This window comes from Carex rostrata, chromosome 9 (assembly GCF_964058835.1).
Source record: "Carex rostrata chromosome 9, lpCarRost1.2, whole genome shotgun sequence".
Lineage (NCBI taxonomy): Eukaryota > Viridiplantae > Streptophyta > Magnoliopsida > Poales > Cyperaceae > Carex > Carex rostrata.
The window spans coordinates 13,085,440-13,105,282 of NC_135926.1; the positions used below are offsets into that span (position 1 = coordinate 13,085,440).

General features: G+C 34.3%; 2 protein-coding genes across 3 annotated transcripts; both read left to right on the plus strand.

Moving 5' to 3' along the window:
- The first annotated feature begins 600 nt into the window (after positions 1-600).
- Positions 601-5,373, plus strand: LOC144559063 (plant/protein). The gene is made up of 7 exons (XM_078307992.1): positions 601-869; positions 2,199-2,348; positions 2,634-2,849; positions 3,876-3,997; positions 4,421-4,584; positions 4,849-5,003; positions 5,098-5,373. Exons 1-7 carry the CDS (start codon positions 657-659, stop codon positions 5,194-5,196), a joined length of 1,119 nt encoding a protein of 372 aa, XP_078164118.1. The 5' UTR covers positions 601-656; the 3' UTR covers positions 5,197-5,373.
- A 1,404-nt stretch (positions 5,374-6,777) lies between these two features.
- On the plus strand, positions 6,778-10,736 carry LOC144559064 (Ras-related small GTP-binding family protein). Of its 2 annotated transcripts, none has more exons than XM_078307994.1 (7): positions 6,778-7,171; positions 7,454-7,545; positions 7,623-7,764; positions 8,105-8,415; positions 9,168-9,221; positions 9,640-9,767; positions 10,222-10,736. In XM_078307994.1, the coding sequence occupies exons 1-7, from the start codon at positions 7,075-7,077 to the stop codon at positions 10,442-10,444; spliced, it is 1,047 nt and encodes a 348-aa protein (XP_078164120.1). In that variant the 5' UTR covers positions 6,778-7,074; the 3' UTR covers positions 10,445-10,736. The 2 variants fall into 2 exon arrangements, with proteins under 2 accessions (XP_078164120.1, XP_078164121.1); XM_078307995.1 differs by having other exon boundaries at positions 10,128-10,289.
- Positions 10,737-19,843: the final 9,107 nt, after the last annotated feature.

A 19,843-nucleotide genomic window follows, 5' to 3' on the forward strand; every position in this document is an offset into this window, starting at 1 on the left:
AACCAACAAATCAGTACCGGAGATTACCGGTATCACAGAAACAGGCCCGATACTGTAATAAACCCTGTTAGGGCCTGTTAAAATCTCACCACCAGTGTAAATAGATACCATAACAGCCATTTGGTATGAGTATAAGAAAACCTAAAATTAAAAATTAATTAAATTAATTATAAATACTAATTTTTTTTTAAAAAGATAGAAAATAAAAAACTTACGGTTCTGCTGAGAAGAACGGTGAAAATTGAAATGAATCTCTCTCTCCTCTATAATACAACTCTGTTAATATATATATATTATTTCAGGGTGCCCTCTCCCCCAGGAAACGGCCCTGGCCGCTGGCCCCCAAAGCGGCCCGTAAAAGGTGCCCGCTTCCCTGCTAAGCGGTCCAGCTCCAGGTGACCGCTTCCAGGGCAAGCGGCCATGCGAATTATGATAAATCCAAACGAAATTGGTGTTTTGGTTTAATATTTTATATAAAATGGTATTTTTAAAAATTTCGGTTTTATAGAATTCATATATTAAATACTACACATCATCACCAACTTATAAGAGGTCTCTTTGGGTACTTGTAGCCCATAGAATTCCCCCCTTTCCTACGTCAGCCTCCTTGTCTTCTTCGCGCTTTTTCTTGTTTCTTGTTTCACCACTCACTCTCAATGGAGCCGATTTGTGCAAGGTCGACCGTCTCTCTCCTCTTCACTCGATCGTCACCAGCGAGGCGATCGCACCTCCATCTCCCCTTCGTTTCTCCTCTCCTCTCACGCGCTCAGCACCGTCCGATCGATATCTCCACCTCCAACCGCTCCTGCCTCACCATGTCCTCCGTTCGATCCCGAGTTGCGCTAGCCACCCTTGACCCTCTTCCTACGGTTTGCAAACTACTTCTCTAGCTTATATATATAGATTGTTATTTTTTTTTATGCCTTTCTGGCTTAGTTGTGACTTGTGATCAGTGCGAGTATCCGGTGTACAGTGGCGGAGCCACGCGTAGCCAGAGGGGAGGCCCTTCTGCCCCTGCCAAAATGTTTTTCAAAAGTATACCTCTAAGATTATACTTCCGAATATAAAAAATTGTACAAATATTCTTAATTGAGTTTCAAATTAATTATGGAGGTATGCTTCATTCACTATAACTATACTTCTGTACATAAAAATTTATAAAAATCTACTCGATTTACAAAATATTATGCTATATCCTCAATTTTTGCCTCACCCTGCCTCTGACCCTGCCGGTGTCATCTGTAGGACCTATTTTAAATAAAAAATTATTGGAAGCATATGCACAGTGAGGCAGCCACATTATTCACAAATAACATGCTTTTGTTGATTTGCAAAAAGTAAATGTTATATGGCCTTGTTTTTCATAAAAGGGAAGGTATATTGACAACCTTCACAATTGACTCAACTGTTTATCAATAATAAAAAAAATGTTTTATAAGGTGTAGATTGACCGTGTATCAGTTTTGGTACATTTTGGAAATTGTTTGGCCACCGATAAAAAAGCCAATAACATAACAGTTAATTTTTCTATCTGCTTAGTGGATGACCAGTCAATTTTCAAACTGCACCAAATTTGATACACGGCCTAATTTAATCATTGAGAACATATAATTAATGGTTTTATTTTTTTAATTTGACAATTGGTGAGTTGGTTGTCAAATAATTTTGTTAATAATATAACCTATCCCTTCACAAAATGTAGATCACTAACTTATTTTATTGAAAGCTTGTTTTCACTGGTTTGATCTAATATGTTGTAAAACTGATTCTTACGCAATGATCTGTCTCAATTTGTTGCTATTCTGTTTACTCATTTCCTTATTAATTTGGTGAGGAAGCACCTCAAGGCAGTGTAATTTTCCTTCTGTACTTTAGCCCAATATGCATTCAATTCATTTGACTATTTGGGAGAACACCAAACCTGTTGCTAAAATTTCATTAATTTTAATTTAGTTAGTTACAAACGTACTCTAAATTTACTTTGTGTGATTCATACTTCTTTCTCTTTGAAATCACGAAACATTTTAATCAGTACAATTTGGATCATCACATGATTATATATACAACAAAAATAATTTGTAAGAAATAGTTCAGGTCCAGATCGTAAAGTTAGAAGTTCAGGGGGTCTAATTTTCTCAATAATTCAAGACCAGTAGTGTAATTTAACTTATCTTTAATCTGCCCCTTCTCTGTTTCAGGGATCAGAGACATTTTTCCGAACAGTAATTTCAAACATGGAGAAGGTCTATTTGAATAGAAACCCCACAGCTAAGGCCATTCTTGATCTTGTTCAATCACACGACGGGGACCACATTTGTTACGACCATTTTGCATTTCGTACATTTGGGGTATACAATTTTTTTTTTTCCAACTATTTCCTTAATGATGCAGAACCTCTATCTCCTTATGATTTATATCTATATAATGAGAATACAAAAATTGTGTGTGTGTGTGTGGGGGGGGGGCGGGGGTGGTATTGCTTTTTCTGGACATGTTAGCAAGAGGTGAACTTAATAATTTCCAGATGTTGTAGAGTAGTGTTTGAGAATGAGATATCATTTTACAGGGTCACATGAAATTACCTCATTTATTTATAGCACATAATGAATCACCTATGTATTCTTCAAATGAAGGTGGATGGTCATGGTATAAATTCTCTGGCTGAATTTTTCATGGATTTTGGTTACATTCAACGTGAAGAACTAAGATTTCCAGCAAAAAAGCTTAAAGCACTGTGGTTTTCTCCTCCTGGTAAAATTTCTGTTAACAATGGGACTGGTGTAAATGGGCCTTTACCAAGGATTTTTATATCTGAGATAATTGTCGATCAGCTGAGCTCTGAAAGCCAGGTACTGTATTTATTTTCTCAGGGTTGGGGGGGGGGGGGGGGGAGGGGGGGTGGTTGTGAATGTGGGGTCAGTTAAGGGGCTGAGACACCAAGAAATATATGGTGTTTGCAAAAATAATTTTCTTATATGCTAGATATGACTAGTTAACACTCGACATCTCTTGAGCTATTTTAAAAATAACACCGAACTGTTAGAGCTGTGTGATAGGCTTGCCCTAAAATGAAAGCAAGCAGGTTTGTACTTTTAGTTATGACTGACTGAATCATACTTTGACATTTGGAGAGTAGAACTAGGGTGTTCTTAAGCTTACCAATCATTTGGTGAGCTTGACTTCAACATCTATCGAGATGACTTTAAAATGACAAATTCAAACCATTGAAAACAATATACTTCACGAGTGATGCATTTACATGTCAAATTTTATAAATTTTTGAATTAATTTAATATAAAGTTTAGTGGTAAAAAAAAAAGGTTTGCAAGTTTATTTTTATATGTTCATTTTTTGACCGCTTGACTTTATATTAATTGAAAAGTTATAAGTTTGACATGTAAACTCATCACTCGTGAAGTATATCGGTTTCAACGGTTTGGATTCCTTGTTTGAAGTCAATCTGATTGATAGGTTTTGGATTTAAGCTCACCAAAGGACTTGGGGAACTTAAGTTCTACTTGACATTGGATATTATTTGCAAGAACAACCAAAAGATGGAAATCTGAATGCAAAGAGATATGTTGTGTTTTATTACAAATGGAATACACAACGTGGGTGACATTGGTTGAATAATTATAAATTCTACCAACCCTGCTTGAGTTACCTCAGTTTCTACTGGTATCAAATGTTCAAGTTATATGACCTTAGCTAAGCCCCCTAATTAGTATGGGACAAGTCAAAAAGGTTTGCTACCAAGTTTATATGGAACTATATCAACATTTAACCTGACAAGTATGGCACTAAATTCAATTGTTTTTATCAAGTTTAGTTTTATTATTATACTTTTCTCTTTCATGCATAATTTATCTACACAGGAGGTGATAAGAAAATATGTTAAGACTTCTGGTCCTGGATACAAGTATGCTTCTCTTGCAAGTATGTGTGGAGGCTTAACTTGGGAGAAGCCTTCGTTTTCTGATTATCAGGTTTTAGCAAGGTACCTTTCCTCTAGTTTCTTCATTACTAAAAAACCAAGTAAAATGGAAGTTCACTAGTTTTCCACGTAAATGTGTACTCCAAAAATGCAAGTATACTACATGTCTATATAAATTTGGGAAAGTCTAAACCTCTTCCCCTCCCAATTCTCAAAGGCACTCATTTTACCCCTCCCTTCCTATTTGTTTATAAAGAATGAGGAAAAGGCGGGTTTTTGTGAGATGCATCCTTTTTTTCAACAGTAGATGGGATGTCTCTCACATTTTTCAAATTAAAAGAAGACATTTTATTTTTGAAAGATTCTATGTGATATATTCTGTTCTTTTTCAGTGCTAAATAGAGAATTGCATAGACAGCCATTGTGCTTTATGACACTATTCTTCTTCTTTTCATGTAGTTTTACTATTTTATTGTATTGTAACAGGGAAAGTGAGTATGCAGCTTGGACTCTTGTAAATGGATATGCAGTAAACCATGTGACAATTTCAGCTCATCGACTTAAATCTGATATCAGAAGAATTCAAACTCTCAATAAGTTCATTGAAGATAGTGGCTTTAAGCTGAATTCAGAGGGAGGCATACTAAAAGGTTCCCTTTTACCTTTACTGTATTTTCAGACAAAGATAACCATACCAAATTCTCTTCATTCTTATTACCATGCCATACTAAAAGGCATACTGGATTTGCACTGGCCTTTACATTTTCATTCTTACTCCAACCAATTCTCTTCGCAACTTAGTTCATATAAACTTGTAATGTAACTACTCTGGGTTAACATAAAAGAGGTTCTCTGCTTCTTGCTATAATTCTGGAGCAAATTTGATGCTTTTCTTTTTATAATTTGATGAGCAGTCAGTCCCGATGGGCTTCTTCAACAAAGCTCGACTGTGGCGGATTCTATCTCCTTTACCTTTGCCGATGGCAAAAAGGACTGTGTCCCTTGTTCCTATATTGAATTTGCTGAACGCCTTCCACTGCCTCTGTTTAAAAATTTACCTGAGGAGGAGGTACGTTCTCTCTTCTTTGTTGTTGTCTTTAATTGGAAATGGAGATGACCTTTTTTTTAATTGGAAATTTGGTTTGTATTGTATTTTTGAACAGTTAAAGGAATCCCATAGGCGTGATGGTTTCGAGGTAGGAAATGCTGACAAGATATTTGAGAGCACATCAAAGGATCAGTTAACTCGGAAAGTTGCATGAGTGGTTTTCTAGTCATGCATTGAATTCAGAATTGACGTAGACTTGTAGTTATCTGGACACAAGTAAATCAATAAAAATGTGATAAAAAAAGAAAGTAAATCAATAAAAATGATATTCCTTTTTTTTTCTTTTAAGTTTGTACACAATCAATGCTTGAAAGATCCAAATCATACATATGTCGTAGCCGGGTTTTGTTTTTATCAGAAAAAGAAACAAAATATTATAAATATTCGTCTACATCTTTCTCGCCATAAAACAAACTGTGTAATGACTAATGAGCCAGATGGATCTTTCTTTGGCTTATGCCTCTGCCTTGTAGCAACAACCTTGTGAATATTTAATTTCTGGGGTAGATTTTTCGCAAATTCACAAACTGGAATTAAATTTCACAATAAGAAATTATCTTTTTCAACCGTTTTATTTTTTGTGGATCCATGATTTTACATAATTCAAAATGAGTCTACTACGCGATGATTAAATTTTTTTTTTTTTTTACCGGCTAGAGTTACTATTTCTATTATTTTGTTATACAGTCTTCCAAACTGACCATTTCTATTTTTTTATATATATATAAGAGTTGGGCTATTGTAATTTGGAAATTAAATTTTTTTGTATTAATTCACATTCAAATCTAAATTTATAAACTTTAAACAATTGATCCGAACTGTTTAACATGATTTTCATATTAAAATGTACTTAGAAATCAAATTTTACATTTTTTAGATAGATAAAAAAAAATTATAGTTTTTCAGAAGATTATGAACCATAAAAGTACAGTGATTTTGTACTTATCTAATAAAAAATAGCAAATAATTTATAAAAGCTGTAAAATTTGTTCTCCAAATACATTTAAATATAAAGATCTTCGGAATAACTTGGATGCACTAGAGAATAGCTAGAATAGCTACTGTTGAGAATAATAGGTTAATAATAGTTAGAATAACTACTATTTAAGAATAGCGCTAACTCAAAGCTATTCAGAATATTGTTTGGATTGAACATTTAGAATAGTGAGAACAGCGATTGAACATTTGAGAGAGTAGTTTGCTATTCTATGTTTTTGTAGGAATAGCGAGAACAGCGCTATTCTCGCTGTTCCTGAATATGTTTGGATGGATCAGAATAATACTGTTCTCGCTGTTCCCGCTATTCTCGCTACATCCAAACATACAGTACTCACAAAATATTAACACAAATTAAAATAAAACATTTAATCCTCAAAGTACAATAGGCAATAGCTCATTCTTTTTATATTGTTATGATCAGATTCTGTATGACTACGGCAATGTTTATTATATTTTTGAGTTAAAGCCTGGAAAACGGGAGTGAGTATCCTCTGAGATATCTCATATTTTGCGTGACCGACGTGTCCGGTGGCTATTCGGGGATAGCGCAGGGCTAGTCCTATTTGAGCTTTGAGATTCGTGTAGAACGTATTTTGAACGGTTGAGATATTCCAAAAGGTCACGCAAAAATATGAGATATCTCAGAGGATGAGAATTCGTAAAATGGGGTATTCGTATTTCGTAGTGTGACATCAAGCCACGCATCTTGACATCTCCGATCTTCTCTATCCCATTAATTAATTACTCGAGTCGAAGAAGAGTTGGAAAAGACAAAGCTATGCAACAGGTTTTGTATGTGGTGTCTTATATCTTTCGAGTAAATTAAATTAACTGCTTGTTGCGGATCTGCCTCTCTCTCTACCCCCACGAAGCAATCCTAGTTTCAAATCCAGTTTACTCAAAATCGTTATCAGCTCTAGAGGTGGATCTGGTGAAGCATCGGTGTGAAGATCCGATTTGAAATCCGGGCAAACCTGTGACGTTCTGGCGGTTTTTTTTCTTCTCTAAATAGGTGTTTTGTTTGGCATTGAGAATGAGATTTTGGAGAGATGGGAGTAGCGCAAGTAGTAGAGATCATAATGGAGGTCCGCCTCATGGCCAAGTTCGAGTTCTTGTAGTAGGCGATTCAGGTTTAAATCTTTTCTTCACCTTTCCTTTCCTTTTATTTGGGTATCAATGCTTCAAACTTGAAATCACTACTAATTTTGATTCAAAAATATACATCTTATTGGTGAGGATTGCACTATTTCCCTGATAATATCAGGTTTCTGTGGATTAATCAGAAATAGATTATATCAAAACAAGAAGAAATTGCATAGCCATCTTGCTCTAAAATGACAGTAATGCACTCTAGTCCCTTAACTTTCTAAAATGGAAGATGGTTCCCTTAACATTTTACTGTCTGACTATAGGTGTTGGAAAAACATCATTGGTGCATCTAATCTTGAAAGGTTTTTCTATTTCTCGACCAGCTCAAACTATTGGTTGTGCTGTCTCTGTGAAGGTACCAGTACTTTTCTTCCCCCAAACCTATCATTCTAACTTCTCTGTAATTAATTACTACAATTAATTTCTTATCAGCATGTCACGTATGGAAATGGGGGAAGCTCTTCTAATAGCATAAAGGGTGATTCAGAGAGGGATATTTTTGTTGAACTTTGGGATATATCAGGACATGAGAGATATAAAGACTGTAGATCTTTGTTCTATAGACAGATCAACGGTAAGTTCTCTTTCTTCTTCTTTTAATTTTTTATTTATTTTCCCCTTAAATTTTCTACATAATCACATTCAACCTTACAAAACAATCTTATAGTTTCATAAACAAACCAGTTAAGCATGGAGACAGTCCAATTATCCCTATAAATTTTTAGGAATAATCTCCCACATCTTTTTGCTATACTCCTTCAAATCTCTTTTTAAGAGTGAAAGGGTGGTTATTTGGGAATAATAGGAAAAACTTCTATAAATTATTCTTTGGTGCCACCTACCTTGCCCTCTTCTTCCCCTTCATTTTTTTTTTTTTTTTTTTTTCTGATTTTTCACCTTAACTTTTTCTATAGGAGTCATATTCATACATGACTTGACACAAAGAAAAACAAAATCAAACCTAAGTAAATGGGCAGCTGAGATCGCATCAACCGGCACTTTCTCGGCCCCACTTGGTTCTGGTGGGCCTGGAGGTCTACCAGTACCATACTTGGTTATAGCTAACAAGGCTGATATTGTACCGAAAGAAGGAACCAGGGTTAGCAGTGGAAACCTAGTTGATGTGGCTCGTCAATGGGTTGAGAAACAAGGACTGCTTCCCTCCAGTTCATCAGAAGAGCTTCCTTTAGTAGAGAGCTTCCCAGGCAGCTCTGGTCTACTAGCAGTAAGTTGTAAGATTGCATCTATAAATTTGTCATTCTGTTATCCAACTATCTGACCATTGGCACACATAATGTTGGACCCCTTGAGTAAGTTGTAAGCCTCCATTTGCTATATATTCTTTAAATCCCCATGAATCCACAATGAAAAAAAAGGAAGAAAAACATTTCTAAAATTAGCTTTAACCATTTAGCTTGGATCTTTAAATTGACTGTGTATAAGTTCTCTAGTTGTGTCTCTGCTAGAACCCCTTAAACCATTATTTATCATGCGTTCTCCTCTGAGATTAGAAAAGAAACACTCTGTTGGACAATCCTGAATAGGAATAAAAGAAATTATAGATGCCAAGTAACAAATGAAGAGTACTATATATCAATTTTAGTACAAGTTGTAGGCTCATATCTGTATTTGCAGAATTTTATCTGAATCACATCCCCTTTGTAAAATAGAAACATAGAGTTCCTAAGATGATAGATTGGAGAAATCAAGTTAGCAGAAAACAAATCAAAATGACTATAAGAAAACAGTGAGCATTTACTTTGTTCAATATACTGGTAACAAATTGAACATTGACAGCTTTATGCACCTAATGAGTCTGATTTGTCAAATTATGTACAGGTTTATACCTGTCCAGGCAGGCTGCAAAATTTACTTTCTAATATTGATTAAACAGTTAATATGCTTGAATAGGTGCCTCAATTTATGTTCTTGTAAAAAACCACTTCTAATTCTCTGAATTTCAATGTTCTGTAATAGGCTGCTAGAGAGGGAAGATATGACAAAGAAGCTCTGAACAAATTTTTTCGCATGGTATGTCTACTTTCACCTTTTGCCTAAGAAAGTTTTTGTGCACAGCTTTCAATGTTATTTTTTTTTCTACTTTTCTTTGGTTTTTTCTTTTCAATTAGCCCAATATTATATCATATTTGCAACTAATACCCGATGTTGTTTGGACTGGTATAATGGTTTCTAACTTAAGTTTTCAAGCTTCATGAAAAGGTCACTCTAATCAGTTTATCATTATGAATAAGTTAGGTAATTATTCGCTTTCTGATTCACATAAGAGTATGATGTTTATGCACATTAGGTTGCTAAGTCGCTAGTATGAGAAATGCTACTTGTTATAGTCTATAGACCATATTGTGAGGTATTTGGGTGCAATTCAGAAAAAGGTGTATTCCTTTTATCCTCGTGGTTTAATTATATTTATACCAAATGCTGCTTTCAGTTGATTAGAAGGAGGTACTTCTCTGATGAATTGCCAGCCCCAAATCCATGGTCGGTTACCCCACCACACCCCTCTGACCAATCAATCGAGGCTACTATTGAGGATGATCAATTTCATAAGAAACTGAGGTTTGTATTTAAATGTAACCATGGGTATTTAATTATTTATAATTAGTTGCCTTTCATGTGCCCCTGCAACTGCAAAACGTTCAAACTATCACATACCCTTGGAAATAGGAAATATAATTAATTTCACCGCAAGTTCGAAACAATATGTATAAATTTTTATCCATATTAACTTAAAATAATGCTTCATTTCAGAAGGTGTCCAAACTACCGATCAGTATTTCTTTGTGCACAATAGAGGGATAAGAGAGGGCATTAAGTCCCTTTATTTATATAATTCTGGGGAGGTGGTCAACAGATTTCATCTCGTTAGGAACATTTGTTTCTCACATTAGTGTTAATACCTCATTTGGCTTTTTGTAGGGGTGGTAAGCACAAGTTTTCCTGAACATAGTTGCCAACCATATCATTATTGTAAATAACATAAATATATTACTTGCATAAATATGTGATACAGTTTTAGTGGTGAGAGTTACAAGTACAACATGGCGGCCCCACTCCCTGCACAGAGAAACCTGACGCCTCCGCCTTCATTCTACCCACAACAACCTGTGTCAGTATTTTCTGACAATATCCCCAATAACCGCAACTATCAAAGAATATATTCTTCTACATCCGGAGGCCTACCCGATATTGGAAGCGCCAGCACTAGAACAAATCGAGCTGATATAAATGTTTGATCTATTGTTGTGGGAAATTTGCAAAAGAACACACGAAGGAACATGGGCTACTTTTGGAGCAAGAATCAACATAGGATATTCATTACGAAGTACCAAGTGGTTGTTTTTGCACCCTGTAATGTTTTATTTCTTTGTCAATGATTGTCTACTCTGTCCAGATAATTGCTGGATAGTATAGAGAAGTAATTATTTCTTCCGTATCATGGTAAAGAAATAGAACGACTGTAGTTGCTTCATTGGTGTCGTTTTTTTTTTTTTGTCACTGTTAGTCAAATAATCAAATTTGTAATTGTACGTATTGGTTTCTTATACTTTCATATTTTCTTATGTTGTACACTAGAGGAGTTTACAAAAACGGTTTTTTTCATGTAATCCATCAAAGGCACTGGATCCTGATGGCTTCTCTTTTTTATTTTACCAAACTTTTTGGGAGGATATTAAACATGATTTTATGAAATTAGTAGAGACTTTTTACAATAACCAACTGAATTTGAAAATAATTAATATGGCTTCAATTTGTTTAATACCCAAGAAAGATGATGCAACAGAAGTTAGGAATTTTAGACCAATAAGTTTAATAAATTGTAGTATGAAAATCATTACCAAATAGACTTTCTTTATGCATAGGTGATTTGATTGACCCATCCCAAACAGTATTCATTAAGGGTAGATTGATAATGGATAATATTGTTGTGGCAAATGAAGTGTTACATACTGTTAGATTAAAAAAGGAACAAGGTGTATTATTTAAATTTGATTTTGAAAAGGCCTATGACCGGGTCCATTGGGATTTTTTGTTGGAGGTCTTACACTTGAGAGGGTTTGACAATAAATTTATTTCTTGGATTTCACTTCTTTTGCATAGTGGTAAATCTTGTATAAATTTAAATGACGAATTAGTGGATTATTTTCATTGTAAAAGGGGTTTACGCCAAGGGGATCCTCTTTCACCCCTTTTATTTAATCTTATCGCTGATGTTTTAAATAAAATTCTGTTACGAGCTCAACGGGCGGGTTTGATACAAGGGTTAGGAAACATTGTTAATAATGACAATATCCTTAATTTATATTTTGTGGATGATACATTACTTTTTTTGAAAGCTGATAGGAAAATGGTTATAGTGCTTAGGTGGTTACTGTTAGGTTTCGAGAATTTATTAGGTTTGAAAATAAACTTTGATAAAAGTGAGATGGTACCTTTGAATATTAGTGAGGAACAGGGATAAGCCATTGCTAGCTTATTAGGATGTAAACTAGTTAAATTGTCTATTATGTACTTGGGTGTTCCATTACATTGGAAGAAACTAAGCGAGAATGAATGGTTGCCTTTGATTGAGAAAATTGAAAATGGGTTACAAACATGGAAAGGCAAATTGATGTCGCGCGGGGGGGGGGGGGGGGGGGGGGGGGGGGGTTTAAGGTAACTTTATTAAATTCTGTGGTTTCAACTATCCCCTTATATTGGCTTTCACTATATAAAATGCCAAGTAAGGTTAGGTATAAAATTGATAGGATTAGACATAAATTTTTGTGGTTTGGTGGGAACACAGTTAGGAAAAAACGATCACTAATTGTTTGGGAAAAGGTTTGTAAGAGCAAGTGTTAAGGGGGACTTGGGGTGTTAGATCTTCGTAGAATGAATACTTCTCTTTTGGCAAAGTGGATATTTCGATTTTATGATAATAAGTAGGCACATGGAAAGATATTATTATTGAGAAATATTCCTATACTGTAGATAAAAGAGTGAAGTATCCTTTATGGAATGATATTTTAAAATTACGTAGTATTGTGCAGGGAAGTACTTCATGGCAGGTTGAGAATGGGGAATCAGTGCGATTTTGGTTAGATAGATGGTGTGGTGAATCTTTGTTGTGTGTTGAATTTTCTAATTTATTTGACATTGCTTATGACAAGGATATATCTATAGATGTTGCTTTTCATAATAGTAGATTAAATATTCAATTAGCTAGACAATTAAGAAGTACTTACCTTACGGAATGGGTAGTCGTGGTTAATCAATTAACTTCTGTTAGGTTAAGCCATTTGGTAGATCAATTAGTATGGAGATGGACTCCACATGGTAAATTCACCGTAAATTCCCTTTACAATCTTTAGAATCTGGTGGAGTTAAGGATATAACCTACAATAGTATTTGGAATGCTAGAATTTTTTTTATGGCTAGTTATACAGAAGTGGGTTTTAATCAAAGATAGGTTGAGTAAACGGGGATGGACAAGTGATACTCAGTGTGTTTATTGTTCACACGACGAAACAATTGATCATTTATTTGTGAATTGTCATTTTGCTAGATCAATTTGGAATTGGATTGCTCAATATAACAATTTCTATTTTGTGTATAATAATATAGAAGCTTTGTGGGAGATGGATTATTGTATTCCTTTGAAAGATCCAAATATTGTTGAAATTATTAGGGGTTCAGTTTTATGGAGTTTATGATTGCATAGAAACAAAATTATTTTTCAAGGAGGACAGATACAAGCGGTACATGTTTTAGGGTCTAAAATCTTAACGATAGCTAGATTTTGGGCTTTAAATAAAAAAAAAACAGATCTTTCTTGTAAATTGAATCTAATTTTCCCTTGTGATTTGAAGGAATTGATAGGGTCTATGGTGGCCATTTCCATGGGGGCTCCACAGGGTTCAACCCCTATGCTTGGAATAGAGAGCAGTTCCAATGGTGATGAGACCTCTTTTAGTGATGATTCTGATGGGTGCTGCAGCTCCTTACAATCTACGGAAATTTCTTAAAATTCTAGGGCCTTTTATGCTTATTTTCTAGAGTTGTCAAATAACTAGAAAGAAACTGTTTTTTGCTTTACATATGTGAAGTTCTGTTTTTGATTTTTGGTTAGATGTATTAGTTTTTGTGATTGTTATTTGAGTTTATAGTGGTATTGATCAATACTAGTAGGTGAATTCTTTTTATCTGGTACTAGTTTGTTGGTACCGATAAACACTGTATAGGATTTTCATTTTAATGGAAATTGGTGGATATTTCCACTTCTTTCAAAAAAAATATTTTCTTATGTTGTTTAAAAGTTTAATTAGGGGGAAATCAGAGACCAACTGAATTTTCATTGGAGACAAAATTATTTTCAAATAATTTTTTGTCATCACATTAGACTAAAACACTCAGGTAGGCAAACTTCCATCATGAAGTCAAACTTATTCTTATAGAAATATAAGCAAATTAAATGTTACCTATATCATTATACTACATGATATATTATTTAGGAAAATCATGGTTTCTTTTTATCCTTTTGCACTTGGTTTGTAATTTTTGTGCTATAAGCTTTTAGTTTCCTGCAATTGTACTGAACTCCCATTGCTTAAAACTTCGAGATAATCAAATCAATTTGAAATTCCCAAATATTATCAAACTCAAGTTTTGAGACACTACTAGAGTGCTGCAAAGATATTCAATCAAGGTTTGAGACACTACTAGAGTGCTGCAAAGACATTCAATTTGAGTGTTGTATTAAGGTTGCAACTACCCTATTCCCTTGTCATCTAGAGACACTACTAGAGTGTTGTAAAGAACTTCAATTGAAGTGTTGTATTACGATTACAACTACCCTATTCCCTTTCCATCTTGAGACACTACTAGAGTGCTGCAAAGACCCTCAATTGGAGTGTTATATATGACACTACTAGAGTGCTCCAAACACCTTCAATTGGAGTGTTGTATTAGGGTTGTAAATGCCCTATTATATTGCCATCTGGAGACATTACTCAAGTGCTCGAAACACCTTCAATTGGAGTGTTGTATTAGGGTTATAAATGTCATATTATCTTGCTATAAAGTGTCACTACTAAAGTGCTCCAAACACCTTCAATTGGAGTGTTGTATTAGGGTTGTAAATGCCCTATTATCTTGCCATTTGGAGACACTACTAGAGTGCCCCAAACATCTTCAATTGGAGTGTTGTATTACAGTTGCAAATGCCATATTATCTTGCTATATATAGTCACTACTAGAGTAATCCAAACACATTCAATTGGAGTGTTGTATTAGGATTGTAAACACCTTATTATCTTGCCATATAGAGACACTACTCCTCTAAACACCTTCAATTAGAGTATTGTATTAGGGTTGTAAATGCCCTATTATCTTGCCATCTAGAGATACTACTTGAATGCTCCAAACACCTTCAATTGGAGTGTCGTATTAGGGTTGTAAATACCCTATTATCTCACCATCTCGAGACACTACTAGAGTGCTCCAAACACCTTCAATTTGAGTGTTGTATTAGAGTTGCAAATGCCCTATTATCTTGCTATATAGAGACACTACTAGAGTGCTCCAAACACCTTTAATTGGAGTGTTGTATTACGGTTGCAAATGTCCTATTATCTTGCTATTTATAGTCACTACTATATAATAGGGCTCCAAACTCTCCAATTGAATGTGTTTGGAGCACTTTGGTAGTGTCTCCAGATGGCAAGATAATAGAGCATTTACAACTCTAATACAACACTCCAATTGAAGGTGTTTGTGTTAGATATGTGTTCTAAAAGTTATCTTATGTTGATCACTTTTACATGTTATGTTTATGAATTGGATGCTACATGCATTTTGTTGCATGAAATTTATGTTTATCTATAGAAGTGTTCAAGAAGACGCTCTTGGTTTTGAACCATAGAACTTTATATGATGACAAACATAAATCTTTAAAATGTTCACAAAATTGGTTATTAGCATGGAACACTAATATACCATTATAAGTTTGTCATGTTGATTAAAGTACATCGTAGTTCTATAAATGTTGATAAAGGCTTATCGTTTAATAACATGAGTATATGAAAGGTTTCATATATTGAACAGACCTAACGAATGAAAATATTATATGGGTTATGTTAGTGTCATTAATATTTTCATTGTATCTCGGAATTCTAAGATATGAGATATATTTATTTTTCACATGAGAAGTATATAATGTAATTAGTATTAAAAGCTACTTATCATAAGTGGTGATAAAAATATTAGTTCCTTATATATAACTTGTGTGGGAGAAAGTTATATGTCAATAGTATCATTGCCCCTCATTTATAAAGAGTGATGATATTTTATGGGCCCCTTGGTAAAGTAGAATTATAATGCATGTAATATAACTGAAGTGCAGTTATATATTTATAATTTACTTAAGAGACCAAGAAACGAATATAATACAAAGATGACACAGTCCGACTTTGTATATTAATTATTCATAATATCATGTGGCAAGGAATGGACACAAGTAATGTTATTTGTAACATTACTTTAAATGATCGTGTATTGTAAAAGAGATACTTTACATCTATGTTATTTGGATAACTATAATGTATAACTAGAATACCGTTTATAATTTATGGTAATAAAATGTTTTATGCCATTACCAACATAACACTGATTCTCCATATAGGTCACACCAACTGAACGAGAAACAAGAAGGATATTTTATTTATATGATGTATATTTCATATGATATGAAATAATATACATGTGATAAATAAATATCATGACTGCTTAGAACAAAGATAAATTTATGAGAAGTGTGCATATATATTATTTGGTATAATATGGTGCATATTATATAGTATGATATACATGACACATAATTATAATAATGTGCAAAACATTGTTATAACATAAGTTCATTAAAACCCAAAATTAATATTTGTATATAAGGAGAATTATATAAGGAGCAGCTAGGGTTGACTCTTTTAATAAGGAGAATTATATTAGGAAGGTTACACAATGGAAACTCTAGTATATTTGTATATAAGGAGAGGTAGAGAATGTATTGATTAAGAAAGCAAGCAAGAAATTTTCTGAAAATTTCTTTTCTTCTCTTCCTCTCCCTCATAGCCGCCATCCCTCTTCCTCTCATATTATTGATTTCTCTAATGAAGAATTAGTAGATGAACAAGAAGGGTTATTAACTAGGTTCTAAGCTTAGATTAGATTAAGATATCTAGCAAGGTCTTTCTAATCCTTGTTTAGTTCAAGGTGAACACTAGGAGGCCGTTTCGACAAACGAAGGTATTCAAGAAGAGAATTTGATTTCTCTCTATTTACCAAATTGACATTTGGTAGAGGTATATCCAAATCACCTTTAGTAGATAGATTTTTGATGAATGAATGAGTAGATAATTATTTGTGCATATGAATTGTTTGAATAAAATTAGCATAATAAAGTAGATCCGTAGATGCTTGTAAGAAGGTTAAATTTTTTGAATTTATTGCTTTGCCGCATCATGAAATCCTTCAGTTTGGAGCACTCGAGCAGTGTCTTCAGATGGTAAGATAATAGGACAATTACAATCTTAATACAACACTCCAATTGAAGGTCTTTGGAGCACTCGAGTAGTGTCTCTAGATGGCAATATAATAGGGCATTTACTGTTGGCCTATTCATGGCCTTTTGTTATTTTATTTTATATTTTATATTTAGTGGAAGAGAGAAATAGAAAAGAGAAGAACTCTTATGCATAAATTTTTTCTATTAAGTTGAGATACTCTTACAAATGACATACTTGCTATTTATAGGCCATATGGTGACCTTTTACAAACCCAAGGACATAAATATAATTAAACACAACATAAATACCAAGTGCGTGAATTGCACTCCTCAACATGACCCTTGAAAACATAAACAATTAATCTATCTAGAAATTCCAAATACATTCATCTAACTATTTGACTAATTGACTAATTGACCCATTTAGTATTTTTTTTTCTTTTACCAAAAACATTAATTTCAACACTCCCTCTTAATGTTTTTAGTTGTCATTCCCAATAATTCTTCCTCAACACCTTTTTTAACTTCTTCATTTGTCTTGTACTTTTGCACCAAACCATCATGACTGCTTGTCTCTTCTTCTATTGTGTTTACCCACACCTCCTCTTTGACCGCTTGCTCAAAACATTTATGTTCAACAACACAAAAATTACATGAAGCATAAATTTCACGTAATCTTCTAAATCTTACTGAAGTTGAGCTTGAAGAAGAAGAGCTCGATCCGGCATTTGTTGTAGGAGATTGTGGTTGCTCTTCTTCTTCTTCTTCTTCTTCTTCTTTTTCTTCGTCATGGCTACTTTCATGTTGACCACTTGACTCCTTTTGTGGTTCATCTTGGATCCGAAAAAATACATTCTCCACATTTTTTTCTTTCCAATCCCACTTATATTTCACATGAAAAATTACATCCCAACTTATAATCACCTTATTTATTTTCAAATACACATTTCTCACATGTCTTCAAGTTTGTGTCTCATCTCTTTCGGAACATGTGCATAGCAAATAGAGCCAAAAACCTTCAAGTGATTCACCGATGGCTTTCTACCACTGGACCACACCTCAAATGGTGTCTTATTCTCAACCGCCTTTGTTGGACACCGATTTAATAAGTAAACCGCTGTGTACGTCACCTTGACCCAAAATGTCATTGGCAAACCCTTCTCATTCATCACGGTCCTCGCCATTTCTACAATTATTCTATTCTTTCTTTCGGCAACACCATTTTGCTTCGGTGTAAAACCAATCGTCAACTGTCTTTCTAGGCCGATATCCTCACAAAATTTGTCAAACTCCTTAGAGTTGAATTCACCACCTCGATCACTTCTCAACTTTTTAATCAATCGGCCACTTTGCCTTTCAACCATATTTTGAAATTTCTTAAAAACTGAAAATGCCTCAGATTTTTGTCTCAAAAAATAAACCCAACACATTCCTCAAAAGTCATCAATGAAAGTGATAAAGTTCTTATTTTCACCATACGCGGTTGTCTTCATAGGACCACACACATCGGTATGAACAAGCTCTAATAGTTTCTTTGCCCTCCATGCCTTCTCTTTTGGAAATGACTCCCGGTGAATTTTCACATACACTGCCTTTTTCTTCTATGTGTGGCAACCCATACACCATATTCTTGTTACTTAGTAATTTTAAGCTCTCAAAATTAATATGCCCAAACCTTTTGTGCCATAACCATGACAAGTCTTCCACACCAGCTTTCAAGGCAACACTTTTTTTGGGTTTGAGTGTAAGTGGAAAATCATATTTTTCTCCATTTTCACTAACACCATTAGTTCTCTCTTTTTCTCCTTTTTTGTCATAAATTTTGTATGATTCACTCTCAAAGTAAACTGCGTGCCCATGCTCAATCAATTGCCCAACACTTAGTAGATTTTGTGCTAAATATGGGACAAGCAACACATCATGAACTAACATTTTACTTTTCTTTGAAGCAACGACAATCGTGCCCATTCCCTTCGACTTCACAACCACATCATTACCCATTATAATTTTAGTGACGGCCGTATCAAGCTTGCAAAATAACTACTCGTCTCCAGTCATGTGATTGCTACACCCACTGTCACTTGAACTGTCACACAACCTGGCTCTGATACCACTTGTGTTGGCTTATTCATGGCCTTTTGTGATTTTATTTTATATTTTATATTTAGTGGAAGACAGAAATAGAAAAGAGAAGAACTCTTATGCAAAAATTTTTTCTATTAAGTTGAGATACTCTTACAAATGACAAACTTGCTATTTATAGGCCATATAGTGTGACCTTTTACAAACACAAGAACATAAATATAATAAAACACAACACAAATACCAAGTGCATGAATTGCACTCCCCTACACGACCCTTGAAAACATAAACAATTAATCCATCTAGAAATTCCAAATACATTCATCTAACCATTTGACTAATTGACCCATTTAATATTTTTTTTCTTTCACCAAAAATATTAATTTCAACATTTACAACCCTAATACAAAACTCCAATTGAAGGTGTTTGGAGCACTCTAGTAGTGTCTCTAGATGACACAATAATAAGGGATTTACAACCCTAATACATATACAACACTCCAATTGAAGGTAGTTGAAGCACTCTAGTAGAGTTTCTATATGACAAGATAATAGGGCATTTACAACCCTAATACAACACTCCAATTGAAGGTGTTTGGAAAACTCTAGCAGTGTCTTGGATAGTAATATAATAGGGCATTTACAACCCAAATAAAACACTCCAATTGAAGGTGGTCGGAGCACTCTAGTAAGGTCTCCAGCATGCAAGATAATAGGGAATTTACAACCGTAATACAGTACTCAAATTAAAGGTGTCTGGACCACTCCAGTCATGTCTCCATATGATAATATTATAGGGCGTTTACAACCCTAATACAATGCTCCAATTGAATGTGTTTGGAGCACTCCAGTAGTGTCTCCATATGGCAAACTAATAGGGCATTTACAACCCTAATACAACACTCCAATTGAAGGCGTTTGGAGCACTCTAGTCGTGTGTCTATATGGCAAGGTAAAAGGGCGTTTACAACCCTAATACAACACTCAAATTGAAGGTGTTTGGATCACTCAAGTA

What these genes read in the sequence shown, in the direction of transcription:
- LOC144559064 (XM_078307994.1), top strand. Translation starts at nt 7,075, where the DNA reads ATGAGATTTTGGAGAGATGGGAGTAGCGCAAGTAGTAGAGATCATAAT. An exon ending in GTTCTATAGACAGATCAACG is followed by an intron (nt 7,765 to 8,104) that starts GTAAGTTCTCTT and finishes CTTTTTCTATAG; the next exon opens with GAGTCATATTCATACATGAC. An exon ending in GCAGCTCTGGTCTACTAGCA is followed by an intron (nt 8,416 to 9,167) that starts GTAAGTTGTAAG and finishes GTTCTGTAATAG; the next exon opens with GCTGCTAGAGAGGGAAGATA.
- LOC144559063 (XM_078307992.1), top strand. Translation starts at nt 657, where the DNA reads ATGGAGCCGATTTGTGCAAGGTCGACCGTCTCTCTCCTCTTCACTCGA. An exon ending in AGCTGAGCTCTGAAAGCCAG is followed by an intron (nt 2,850 to 3,875) that starts GTACTGTATTTA and finishes TTATCTACACAG; the next exon opens with GAGGTGATAAGAAAATATGT. An exon ending in AAAATTTACCTGAGGAGGAG is followed by an intron (nt 5,004 to 5,097) that starts GTACGTTCTCTC and finishes ATTTTTGAACAG; the next exon opens with TTAAAGGAATCCCATAGGCG.